Source organism: Budorcas taxicolor, chromosome 8 (genome assembly GCF_023091745.1).
Source record: "Budorcas taxicolor isolate Tak-1 chromosome 8, Takin1.1, whole genome shotgun sequence".
NCBI classification, from domain to species: domain Eukaryota; kingdom Metazoa; phylum Chordata; class Mammalia; order Artiodactyla; family Bovidae; genus Budorcas; species Budorcas taxicolor.
Genome location: NC_068917.1, coordinates 78,912,304 through 78,926,206, shown reverse-complemented (window position 1 = coordinate 78,926,206; position 13,903 = coordinate 78,912,304). Strand labels below are relative to the sequence as shown.

The 13,903-nt window shown below is 39.5% G+C and overlaps 1 protein-coding gene across 1 annotated transcript in view; it reads left to right on the top strand.

The window, feature by feature from the left end:
* The window catches only part of RASEF (RAS and EF-hand domain containing), an 83,602-nt gene that overhangs the window by 58,161 nt on the left and 11,538 nt on the right, over positions 1-13,903 (top strand). The window contains exons 10-14 of the mRNA XM_052645325.1: positions 6,289-6,523; positions 6,848-6,985; positions 7,102-7,249; positions 8,943-9,024; positions 10,448-10,562. Of these exons, the coding sequence (XP_052501285.1) occupies positions 6,289-6,523; positions 6,848-6,985; positions 7,102-7,249; positions 8,943-9,024; positions 10,448-10,562 (718 nt within the window). The remainder of the gene's footprint in view (positions 1-6,288; positions 6,524-6,847; positions 6,986-7,101; positions 7,250-8,942; positions 9,025-10,447; positions 10,563-13,903) is intronic.

The following is a 13,903-nucleotide window of genomic DNA, read 5'->3' as shown; positions in this document are numbered from 1 at the left end:
AGAAATAAATGAAATAGAAACTAAAAGATATAGAAAAGATCAATGATACAAAAAGCTGATTCTTTGAAAAGATAAAATTGATTAACCTTTAGCCAGATTCATCAAAAAAGAGAGAGGGTCCAAATCAATAGTCAGAAATGAAAAAAGAAAAGGCATAGCCAACACCACAGAAATACAAAGGATTATAAGAGACTACTACAAACAACTATATGCCAATAATGTGAACAACCTAAAAGAAATGGACAAATTCTTAGAAAGGTACAGTCTCCCAAGAATGAACTAGGAAGAAATAGAAAATATGAATAGAACAATTACCAGTAATGAAATTGAATTAGTAATTTTAAAACTCCCAACAAACAAAAGTCCAGGACCAGATAGCTTCAGAGGTGAATTCTGCCAAACATTTAGTGAAGAATTAGCAATTATCTTTCTCAAATTAGTCCAAAAAATTGCAGAGGAGGGAATACTTCCAAACTCATCCTCTGAGACCCCCATCACCCTGATACCAAAACCAGACAAAGGTGTCACTAAAAAAGAAAATTATAGGCTAATATCACTGATAAACATAGATGCAAAAAAATCCTCAACAAAATATTAGTAAACCAAATCCAACAATACATCATGGTCATACATCATGATCAAGTGGAATTTATCCTAGGGATGCAAGGATTTTTCCGTTTCAATGTGATATACCACATTAACAAGTTGAAGAATGAAAATGATACGGTCATCTCAATAGATAAAGAAAAAGCCTTTGACAAAATTCAGTAGCCATTTATGATTTGAAAAACTTTCCAAAAAGTGGGCATAGAGGAAACACACCTCAAAATAATAAAGGCCATATATGATGGACCCACAGCTAATACCATACTCAACATGAAAAACTGAAAGCATTCCTCTAAAATCAGGAACAAGGCAAGGATGCCCCCTCTTGCCACTTTTATTCAGCATGATTTTGGAAGTCCTATCCATAGCACTCAGAGAAGAGAAAGAAACAAAACGAATTCAAATTGAAAAGGAAGAAGTGAAATTCACTGTTCTCAGATGACATGAAACTATACATAGAAAATCCTGAAGATGCTACCAGAAAACTGTTAGGTTCATCAGTGAATTTGGTAAAATTCCAGGATACAAAATTAATTTGTATATTAATTTAATTAATGTAATTTATATATTACAAATTTGTAATATTATTATATACAAATTTGTATATTTGTAATTTATGTATTAATTTTGTATCAATTTAATAGAAATCTGTTGTATTTTTATACACTAACAATGAACTATCAGAAATTGAGATATTTTCATTTATCATCTCATCAAAAAGAATAAGAATACCTAGGAATAAACCTACATAAGGAAGTAAAAGACTTGTCTAGGAAAACTACAAGACAGGGATCCCCAACCCCAGTCTGTAGCCTGTTAGGAACCTGGCTGCACAAAAGGAGGTGAGTGGCAGGGGAGCAAGTGAAGCTTAACCTGTATATATAGCCACTCCCCATCACTCACATTACTGCCTGAGCTCTGCCTCCTATCAGATCAGCAGCGGCATTAGATTCTCATAGGAGTGTGAACCCTGACCCTAAAGTCAAGGCAAAATATCCTGCGGTTGCCACAAAATAGAAATAAAGTGCACAATAAATGTAATGTGCTTGAATCATCCTTAAACCATATCTCCCACCCTGGTCCATGAAAAAATTCCCTTCCAATGAAACCAGTCCCTGATACCAAAAGGCTGGGGACTACTGCTATAAGACACCAATGAAGGAAACTGAGGATGACACAAATAGATGGAAACATATACTGTGTTCTTGGATTGGAAGAATGAATTTTGTTAAAATGACCAGTGCAATCTACAGCCAATGCAATCCCTAACAGTGTAATCCTTAACAAAATACCAAAGGCACTTTTCACAGAACTAGAAAAAATAATTTTAAAATTTGTGTGGAAAGACAGGGCACCCTGAATAGCCAACATCATCTTGAAACAGAATATCAGAGCTGGAGGAATCATACTCGCAGACTTCAGACTATGCTACAAAGCTACAGTCATCAAAACAGACACATATAGAGATCAGTGGAATAAGATAGAGAATCCAAAAATAAATCCATGCACTTACAGTCAATAAATCTATTACAAGGAGGCAAGAATATACAATGAAGAAAACACAGTATCTTCAGTAGCTGTCCTGGGAAAACCAGATAGCTTTGTGTAAAAGAATGAAATTAGAACATTTTCTAACACTATATACAAAAATAAACTCAAAATGGATTAAAGACCTAAGTGTAAGATTAGTACAGTTCACTTCAGTCTCTCAGTCGTGTCCAATTCTTTGCAACCCCATGAATAGCAGCACGCCAGGCCTCCCTGTCCATCACCAACTCCCGGAGTTCACGCAGACTCACATCCATCGAGTCAGTGATGCCATCCAGCCATCTCATCCTCTGTTGTCCCCTTCTCCTCCTGCCCCCAATCCCTCCCAGCATCAAAGTCTTTTCCAGTGAGTCAGCTCTTTGCATGAAGTGGCCAAAGTACTGGAGTTTCAGCTTTAACATCATTCCTTCCAAAGAAATCCCAGGGCTGATCTCCTTCAGAATGGATTGGTTGGATCTCCTTGCAGTCCAAGGGACTCTCAAGAGTCTTCTCCAACACCACAGTTCAAAAGCATCAATTCTTTGGCACTCAGCCTTCTTCACAGTCCAACTCTCACATCCACACATGACCACAGGAAAAACCATAGCCTTGACTAGATGGACCTTAGTCGGCAAAGTAATGTCTCTGCTTTTGAATATGCTATCTAGGTTGGTCATAACTTTTCTTCCAAGGAGTAAGCGTCTTTTAATTTCATGGCTGCAACCATCTGCAGTGATTTTGGAGCCCAAAAAAATTAAGTCTGACACTGTTTCCACTGTTTCCCCATCTATTTCCCATGAAGTGATGGGACCAGATGCCATGATCTTCGTTTTCTGAATGTTGAGCTTTAAGCCAACTTTTTCACTCTCCACTTTTACTTTCATCAAGAAGCTTTTTAGTTGCTCTTCACTTTCTGCCATAAGGGTGGTGTCATCTGCATATCTGAGGTTATTGATATTTCTCCCAGCAATCTTGATCCAGTTTGTGTTTCTTCCAGTCCAGTGTTTCTCATGATGTACTCTGCATATAAGTTAAATAAGCAGGGTGACAATATACAGCCTTGACATACTCCTTTTCCTATTTGAAACCAGTGTAAGATCAGGTACCATAAAACTCATAGAGGAAAATGTAAGCAGAACATTCTGATATAAACCATAGAATCGTTTTTGGGTCTGTCTCCTAAAACAAAGGAAATAAAAGCAAAAACAAACAAATGGGACCTAATTAAGCTTACAAGCTATTACACAGCAAAGGAAACTATCAGAAAATCAAAGACAACCCACTCAGTGGCAGAAAATACTTGGAAATCATATAACCGATAAGGAGTTAATATCCAACATACATAATATCCAACTCATACAACTTAACATCAAAAAAGCAAACAGCCAAATTTAAAAATTGGCAGAAGAACTGAATAGACATTTTTCTAAAGAGTATGCTAGTGGCCAATAGGCATATGAGAAGATGCTCAACATCGCTAATTATCAGGTAAATTCAAATCAAACCACAATAAGATATCACCTCACACCTGTCAGAATGGGTATCATCAAAAAGAACACAAATAACAAATGATATGACCCAGCAATTCCACGTCTGAGTATGTATCTGGGAAAAAAAAACATTCTAAAAGATACATGCAGCCCAGTGTTCATAGTAGCATTACAATAGCCACAATATGTAAGCAACCTAAGTGTCCATCAGCAGATGAATGGATTAAAAGGATGTAGTGTGTATATATACAGTGAAATACAACTCATGCATTAAAAAAAAGGAATGAAATTTTTGCCATTTGCAGCAACATGGATAGACTTGGAGGACATTATGCTAAGTGAAATAAATCATACAGAGAAAGACAAATACTGTATGATTTCTCTTATATGTGGAATCTAAAAAAATGCAACAAACTAGTGAATATAACAAAAAAGAAGCAGGCTTACAGATATAGAGAACCAATTAATAGCTACTAGTGGGGAGAGGAGGAAGGAGCAATATAGGGGTAGGGTAGTAAAAGGTACAAACTGTTAGGCATAAAAAAGATAAGGATATATTATACAACACAGGGGATATAACCAATATGTTATAAAAACTATAAATGGAGTATATAACCTGTAGAAATTGTGAATCACTATATTCTGTGCCTATAATTTATATAATAGTATACATCAATTATACTTCAATTAAAATGTTTTAATCAAAAGCATCTTGTAAATTTATTTTCATTTATTGCTTTTGTGTCCTTATTGAATTTTAAGTTGTATATTTGTTTTAGTTTCGTGTTTTTTCTAAGAACTCTAAAATATATAACTTGTGTTATATTTTTACATATTTAATCATAATGAAAATATTCTTCAGGCAAAAAGACTAGTTTACTTTTGAAAGGGTATGTATATGAGTTGAGTTTGAGAAAGTCTGCTGCTGCTGCTGCTGCTGCTAAGTCACTTCAGTTGTGTCCAACTCTATGTGACCCCATAGACGGCAGCCCACCAGGCCCCCCTGGTCCCTGGGATTCTCCAGGCAAGAATACTGGAGTGGGTTGCCATTTCCTTCTCCAAGGCATGAAAGTGAAAGGTGATAGTGAAGTCACTCAGTCATGTCCGACTCGTAGCAACCCCATAGACTGCAGCCTACCAGGCTCCTCCGTCCATGGGATTTTCCAAGCAAAAGTACTGGAGTGGGTTGCCATTGCCTTCTCTGGAGAAAGTCTGATCTATACCTATATTTTTAATTTAGATTCTGTATAAAGGTGTCTTTTCAATCAGGATTTTTTTCTCTGTCATTCCTAATCAGAAATACAAATAGGTTAAAAAAAAATGTTCTGACTGATCATAACGTGGAGCTGATTTTTATATATTTTTATATATTTCATTATATTATAATGAAACGGTTTCTTTAGGTTTCTTACAGCTTGACCTAAAATCAGTGTCAGAAGGAGAGTTTCATAAAAGATGACACAAATTTAAAAAATGTACACACATTTAGCTAAGCAGATTGAGATATGGTGAGAAATTCCTGTCCCAGGAGAAAGACTTTATAATTGAGCAACATATTTACAGAAAGTTAGGTGATTAAATTACCTTTTTTAGTTAATTGTAAACATTTGCTAATAATACCAAAATATTTTTGACTTCTCAGGTTTACATGGCATATATTTCTGTAAAGATTACCCTTTCTTGTCTAAGAATATTCATTGAGAATATTTCTCATATCTGGAGATCTATGTTTCCTTCCCATTTCCTCTTTCTGATGATATCATATCTAGTGGCTAGTATGGTTTCTGATGTGTAGTAGGGACTAAATAAGTTGTTACTCTTGTTTTCTTTCAATTAAACTTAGATACTTAAGGGAATCAAATGGAAAAGCAAAATAAAATGAGAAAATGAACATTTATAAAATATTGGAGTTTCCCAAGTGGAAAGATCCATAGCAGTCAGGATTTCTAGTTTTTCTATGGTGCACCTTCTTAGGAAATCCCTCCCATCAAGAGTCTTTCCAGACATGTCAATACTTAGTGGCAGAAAACTCATCTCATATGCAAACCATTCCAGGGTCATACATTTCTAACTGCCTGTCATTTTTCACCATGTTGATTAGAGATGTGACTCCCGGAAAAGTTTATCAGTTGGCCCTTAGTGTTAACTCTTCCAAGTATTTGAGGAGAGAAGAAACAATTACAACTTAAGCCAAGTGCACTGAATCATTTCTCAGACTGGAGGGTTTTAAGTCTCAAGTCACAATAGAGATATTATCCAGAAATGAACACACTGTTCAGAATATGGTCCAATCACATTAGAATAAAAATGTTCCCATGTTCTGTATACGTTTTTTGTTAACACAACTTGAGATTGCATTTACATCCTGGACATTCTGATTCTTTTTGTATAAGGATGGTGATTTTTTTAAATGACTTCCTTTATTAAATGTTTGACTTGATTTAAATGTCTTTATCTTAATCAATTGTTGCATAGAATGAACTGTTTCTTTGAGTTTTTTATTTCCCCTGATGCTTAATCATGGAATACATTACGCTCTTGGTAAGAACAAAAATATTGGTCTTGATTGCATTGCTGTCTGATTCCATTGCTGTCTGATTCCATTGCTGTGTCATCTTGAGAATCACTAGCCCTCAGGTATAGCAGTCCTCTCCTTTATTACCAGATCATCCCGCTGTTCCTACATGGATGAGGACTGTGACTCGCTGGCCCTCTGTGATCCCATGCAGAGGATGAATTGTGATGTTGACAGCCTGCCCGAGAGCTGCTTCGACAGTGGGTTGTCTACCCTGCGAGATTCCAATGAGTATGACTCGGAGGTGGAGTACAAGCACCAGAGGGGATTCCAGAAGTCGCACGGCATGCAAGAGAGCTTTGGGGGTGATGCTTCGGACACGGACGTAAGCCCTGAAGTCACTGCTTCAAGTCCTAGGCCTGCTCTCCTTTCTTCCATAGAAATACATATCCCACCCTGTTTGAGCTTTTATCTGTCAGAGGCATTGTTTTAAAGGTTGTACATGTGAAACATAGTTGGGAGAACATTTTTCTCTACCAAGTTAGGGAAAAAGGAAAATAGATTTCCTTTTGTGGCCACTCTGTTCCCTAACAGCATTGACTGTTGATTCAGCAGCATATTTTTATTCTTTTTATTTCACAATGTACGTGTGTAATGAAAGACTTTCTTTGTTTTTTAATGACCGATTTAAAAAAAAAAAAAAAAACAGGTTCCTGATATAAGGGATGAAGAGACATATGGCTCAGAAGGCGTGGCTTCCGTCCTGAACTGGAAGCCCCCAGAATCTGCTAGTGAAGGTAGTATCGTTAGCTCCTCAAGAAAGCCCATCTCTGCGCTTTCACCACAGGTACGTGGTTTCAGAGACACTTCTCTTCATGAACACTCTTCATGTTCATGTCATATAACTTACTAGGAAGAAAGCGGGCACTGCCTTTGTCACCCACTGTGGCTTCCTTCCCCTAGACAGACATGGTGGATGAAAGCCATAAATCTTCCAGCTCGCAGAAGGCTTACAAGATTGTGCTGGCCGGGGACGCTGCAGTGGGGAAGTCGAGTTTCCTCATGAGACTTTGCAAGAATGAATTTCGAGGAAACACAAGTGCTACCCTGGGTATGGTTCTTTTTCAGAGAATAATGGGAAAATGACCTTCCTTAGGTTGATTGTATTTTCTTTAGGTATTATATTCACAGACCCAGAGATCTGTCTCTTTTCCCTCTGTATAATACATATGTACATATGTGTGTCAGTGCTCACATGTCCTTCCCTATAGAATAGTCCTCTGCTTTGGCCAAGGCCTAAATTTCGGAAAGGAAGACTAACAAGGGACTGAGGTATCCGTTAACAAGGGACTAAGGTATCTGCTTACCCAGTGAGATCAACCAAACCAATTTTAACGCCAGAGATGATGGATTCATTTGTTCAGCAAGCACTTCTGGAGTCCTGCTGTGAGCCACGTACTGTTATAGGCACTGCTTAGTTGCTCAACTGTATCCGACTCTTTGAGACTCCATGGACTGCAGCTGCCAGGCTCCTCTGTTCATGGGGATTCTCCAGGCAAGAGAATCCTGGAGTGGGTTGCCATGCCCTCCTCCAGGGGATCTTCCCAACCCCAGTCTCCTGCCTTGCAGCCAGATTCGTCACCGACTGAGCTGCCAGTGAAGCCCTGCAGGCACCACAGATACACAGTAAACAAAGCCAGCTAGACCCAGCCCACCAAGAGGGAAACGGATGAGAAACACATGTTAAAAACAAGGTTTGGGAGAAGTGCCCTTTGGCATAGGATGCCCAGGGAAAGCCTTTCTGATCAGGAGTCACTTGATGTTGATGAAGTGATCTTACTGATGGCCAGTTTGTCATCATGGTCAGAATTATAGCCGAGTGTATGTTCCCTCCCCTCCCTCACAATGGAACACATGAATAATACCTCTCAGAACAAGGAAAAGTAGTCTCCTCATTTCCACATTTGCATAATAATTAGTAAAAAGAAGTTGAAGATATGCAAATTATCATATATTATTATTCTTTATCTGGGCTTCCCTGGTGGCTCAGACGGTAAAGCGTCTGTCTGCAATGCAGGAGACCCAAGTTCAGTCCCTGGCTTGGGAAGATCCCCTGGAGAAGGAAATGGCAGCCCACTCCAGTATTCTTGCCTGGAAAATCCCATGGACAGTGGAGACTGGTAGGCTACCGTCCATGGGGTCGCAAAGAACTCTTATTTTGATAACCAGAAACCCTAAAACAGATTGGTTACCCTCTTCACAATGGATGTCTTTGTAAATTTATGGTACTGTTAAAACCCTTCAAGATAACAAAGCTGAAAGTTCACTTCAGTTTGAGTCATAAAAAGCCTAAAATATTTGGTTCAGTTGCTAGAGCACCTGGCATATATACACACCATATACATGTACCTATATACATATGCATACACACATGGATATACCTGCATATATAATACATATATATATGTATATGCATATATAATACATATATATATACATAGGCATATTTGTGTGCATGCACACACATAAAACTGAGTCCATCTAATTACATGAACACAGAGCATAGATTTTCCTTTTGTCCACAGATTAAATCCTTCCCCAAGCCAGCCAACCTGTGATGTGCACGTGTGGTCTGGCTTATAATTACTATGTGAAGGTCACTCTCATTGAAGGCCAGGTTCTTTCCGCTGTCTCACTGAACTTCACCCTATTGGCTTTTGTCTCATCTAAAGAAGGCTTGAAAAGTAAAATCCAATGGAATTATTTACATCGTGGTCTCCATGTTCTCTTACATTCTTTTTCAGGAGTTGATTTTCAAATGAAAATGCTGATCGTAGATGGAGAACGGACAGTACTGCAGCTGTGGGATACAGCTGGCCAGGAGAGGCAAGTGCTTTCCCCAGAGCTTTGAATTCTGCTGGGGTTTGCATGGACAAGCCTTGTAGGACGTTCGGTATCTTTTGTGCTCATGATAATGGAGTTCTGATATAGTGTTAGAATTTTAAGAATGCTCGCTTTTTTCCACATCCTTTCCTTCTTCACTCTTTCATCATCAGTCATGTGAGTCCCTCTAAGCTCCCTTTGAACTGGTGACACATTGGGGAAAAGAGAGTGCCCTTTCCTAATGAGAGAATGTCGGTGAGGCAGTACTCCTGAAAGTGGCAACAGTGTGAGCAGCTGGGGAGCTGGGGCACCAGAGAAGATGGGGAAGAAGACCTGTCAGCTCCTCTGTTCAAGGGAAGAGATGCAAACTAAACAGTAGAGCTGCATATGGCAACACCCTCTCTGTCTTTCATTGCTGATGGACAGAAGTGTGAAGCATAGGTCTTAATCTTATCTCTTTGGCAACAGACTGAATCTGGTTGTGCAGCAAAAAAGTTTGGGGGTACCTGCCAGCCTCTGTAACAGAGCACCACTCAGAGTATTCAGATTCAACAGTAAACAGACACACACAAATACCTGCCCACACAGAGCTCATATTTTCTAGCAGCATTTAAAAAACGTGTGGTTGACAGGGCCCTATTTAAGATCTTGCAAAATATTATACTTGGTTGAGTTAGGACATATAGATTGAGGTGTGCTCTTCCCTTGGGAAGCCCCCCACACCCCATGTGTGTACCCTGTGGTGTTCCACATGGTTGGGTCTTCTTCCAGCCACCCACAGTAAATACTCCTTACCCACCACCCAAAAAGTAGTTTTGCTTGGATGTGCCTCTCCTTCCATATTTCTCTGTGTTGGGTTCCAGTAGCTTGTTTCTGGGGCTGACAGTTTTAGAAGTTATGCTCTCAACTTTGTCCTGACTATGCACTGGGCTTTGTAGACTTCCTTGAGATTGTTTGGTGGAGGAAATGATTGACTTTTCTAAATCACTAGCGCAGATTCTTCTCCTGTTACCTTTCACTAGGTCATTCTAGGCCTCTGGGATGACCATTTCACAGAATTACGTTGCCTTTAGATTTTTCTTTTTAATATTTTTATTTATTTATTTATTTGCTGCATTGGGTTTTAGTTGTCATGCAGGATCTTCCATTGCAGCACACAGACACTCTAGTTGTGGCACAAGGGGTTAGCAGTTTTGCTTAGGCTTAGTTACTCTGAGGCATGTGGGATCTTAGTTCCCTGACTAGGGACCGAACCTGCGCCCCCTACATTGCAAAGCAGATTCTTAACCACTGGACCAGCAGGGAAGTCCCAAGCCTTGCTTTAAAGATGAGGGGTTGGGGGAAAGTGAGCATAAAAGAGATGAAGAATGAGGCAACACCAAACTGACTGACTGATTAGAACTGTTACCCTCATGCTTTTCTCTAGATTCAGAAGCATTGCCAAGTCTTACTTCAGAAGAGCAGATGGTGTTTTGCTGCTGTATGATGTTACATGTGAGAAAAGCTTTCTTAATGTACGAGAATGGGTAGATATGATTGAGGTAAGAAATGAAAACACACAACAAAAAAATTACATGGGAGAGTTATAGGCTTGATCTCAGGAAATGCTGTTTCTCCTTTGTAAAAATGAACTCAGAAACCATTGATCTAGGCTCTCAGAAAGAACTGGATGTGGGAGGCAGGGTTCCTAATAGTACTTAGCAGCACTGGTCTCCTCCTTAGTAGCGGGCCAGTTCCCATAGAACCAAAGTGAAGTCTCTCAGTCGTGTCCGACTCTTTGCGACCCCATCGACTGTAGCCTACCAGGCTCCTCCCTCCATGGGATTCTCCAGGCAAGAGTACTGGAGTGGATTGCCATTTCCTTCTCCAGGGGATCTTCCCGACTCAGGGATCGAACCCGGGTCTCCTGCATTCCAGGCAGATGCTTTAACCTCTGAGCTACCAGGGAAACCAAGGGCACTAATAAAGTGAGCTTCTGAGTGGTGGTGGGAGAGGGGGAAGTCCTGGGTTTTAATATGATCAGAACCCGATTGGCAGCAAGTGAAAATCCAGACAACCCAAGGAAAAGCAGTTCTCACAAACAAGAGGGTGATGGAGCTGGGTGTGTAGTGTGACTGGAGGTGTAATACGGGCTTCCACGTGTGCTAGATGTATAGGTGAAAGCACACCAACACGTGTGCTAGAAGTATAAGTGAAATACCATCACCACCTGGCACCACCCAGTCCAAATTCTATAGGAACCGTGTTCTCAGCCTTCTTCCGATAGAGATTTGGGTCTTTACATACCCAACGTACTACTAACATACTAGTTGGTATTTTAAACGTGTGGTTACTATCTGCTTTCTTTTGCTCAAATGAGATGGTGTCTTTCATCTGAGGAGCTTTCATATCCTTTGTTTCATGGTCAATAATTTTTTAAAGTAGGAAACTATTTTGACCACAGTTAATGTTCTGCCAACATTATTAATCACCATTAATCACCAAAAAACCTACAGTTCAAGCCATGATTCAGTGTAGTCTCTTGGGAAAAAAAAAAAAAAAAACCTAGTGGCTAATACAATTTTTCAAGTATGTCTGTGATCTATCATTTTTAACAGGCATTAAGTGCAGTGGTGGCTGAACAGAGAACTGATTGCTGTCTGATCTCAAATCAGCCTCTAGATTCTTTAGTTGGGCCTGTTTCATACCCTGTAAAATATGTTCTCTTTCTAACTAAAATATATGTTCTCTTTCTAACTAAAGATGTAAGAAATGACTGGTTGAAAAATGGCAATAAGACTCAATGATAAATATGCATTTTGCTCAACTGAAAAATCATGACTGAAAATTATATATACATCAAAAGCATGTTGACATTTATGTAGTATTTTTATTTCACAAAGTTTTCTACATGTTATATTCACCTCTGTAACGTATCTGAGAAAGGAAGTAAATGTCTTGTTGTCCTCACTTTTTATGAGAAACCCGAAGCATAGAAAGTGCATGACTGGCTTGTAGTCATTTGGAGGCTGGAGTGGAAGGGAAAATTCGACTTCCTGATTCAACACTGGTTGTTCTTTTGATGAAGCTCCAGAATGAGCAGCAGGCTAAGAAAAACTCCTCCAATATCAAGAAAGGATCTCCAAGGTAGTTAGTGCCTAGAGGAGAGGCATCTACTCAAGGGGACAGAGGAAGCTCTGGGGAGACCAACGAGAGAAGAATGGATAATCCCAACTAACTCACACACAGATATTTAAGGTCTATAGCAAAACTGTTTATTGTTGAAACTTTTGGACTTGATCTCCCTTTTAAGACTTTGGATTATACTCAAGACTAGGAGGCACAGAAGGCAGGGTCAGCCATAGGGTTGAAAAAGCCCTATGTGACGTTACGGCCTATGCCAGGTGCCCTACTGCCATAATTTGCTAGGTAAGTAAGCACCTACTTGCCGTAAGTGATTCATTTAGCTATTGGTGTTACCTTTCATAGGGTCGGAAAAGAGAGAAAATTGTATTCAAGATGAAATATTGAATTTGTTACTGGAGAAAAAATGCGATGCCACTTGGCATTTGACTTTGACTTATCTAAGTGAGTCTTCACCATGGCTAACCTTTTCTCATCTGGGGAAATTCTGTTGGGACAGTTTATATGGCCACTATAATATGGGTCAAAACTAACAGTGAGATAGTTCAGATGCGCGAAAGGATTGGGAAGCAGTAGAGTGTCAGTGGTGAATGGATCCTCTGAATTAATAATTAATATATTTAATAATTAATATAACCTGAAAACCACTAGGTTAGAAAATCTTAAAATTATGGCCATTTACCTGTTATTAATAATTTGTTGATTGGATATTTGGGTAAAAGTTGAATGGAGACACTTAAGACATGAAATCTCTTTCCAACTTCTACACATTCAAAAATATTTTGGGCATCCCTGTTTTGTGCATGTGTTGGCAGTATATCCATTAAAAAGGCCCTGCCCTTTGGAGCTTGTATTCTAGTTCATTTCAGTTCAATTCAGTCACTTAGTCGTGTCCGACTCTTTGCAACCCCATGAATCACAGCACGCCAGGCCTCCCTGTCCATCACCAACTGCCGGAGTTCACTCAGACTCATGTCCATTGAGTCAGTGATGCCATCCAGCCATCTCATCCTCTGTCGTCCCCTTCTCCTCCTGCCCCCAATTCCTCCCAGCATCAAAGTCTTTTCCAATGAGTCAACTCTTTGCATGAAGTGGCCAAAGTACTGGAGTTTTAGCTTTAGCATCATTCCTTCCAAAGAAATCCCAGGGCTGATCTCCTTCAGAATGGATTGGTTGGATCTCCTTGCAGTCCAAGGGACTCTCAAGAGTCTTCTCCAACACCACAGTTCAAAAGCATCAATTCTTCAGCGCTCAGCCTTCTTCACAGTCCAACTCTCATATCCATACACGACCACAGGAAAAACCATAGCCTTGACTAGATGGACCTTAGTCGGCAAAGTAATGTCTCTGCTTTTGAATATGCTATCTAGGTTGGTCATAACTTTTCTTCCAAGGAATAAGCATCTTTTAATTTCATGGCTGCAGTCACCATCTTCAGTGATTTTGGAGCCCAAAAAAATAAAGTCTGACACTGTTTCCACTGTTTCCCCATCTATTTCCCATGAAGTGATGGGACCGGATGCCATGATCTTCGTTTTCTGAATGTTGGGCTTTAAGCCAACTTTTTCACTCTCCTCTTTCACTTTCATCAAGAGGCTTTTTAGTTGCTCTTCACTTTCTGCCATAAGGGTGGTGTCATCTGCATATCTGAGGTTATTGAAAAGGCAACCAACATAAATAAATAAAATGAATGATAGGAAGTGCTAGATGTAGAAGCAAAACAAGGCCAGGATAACTGGCCTTATGGTGAGGCAGAGTG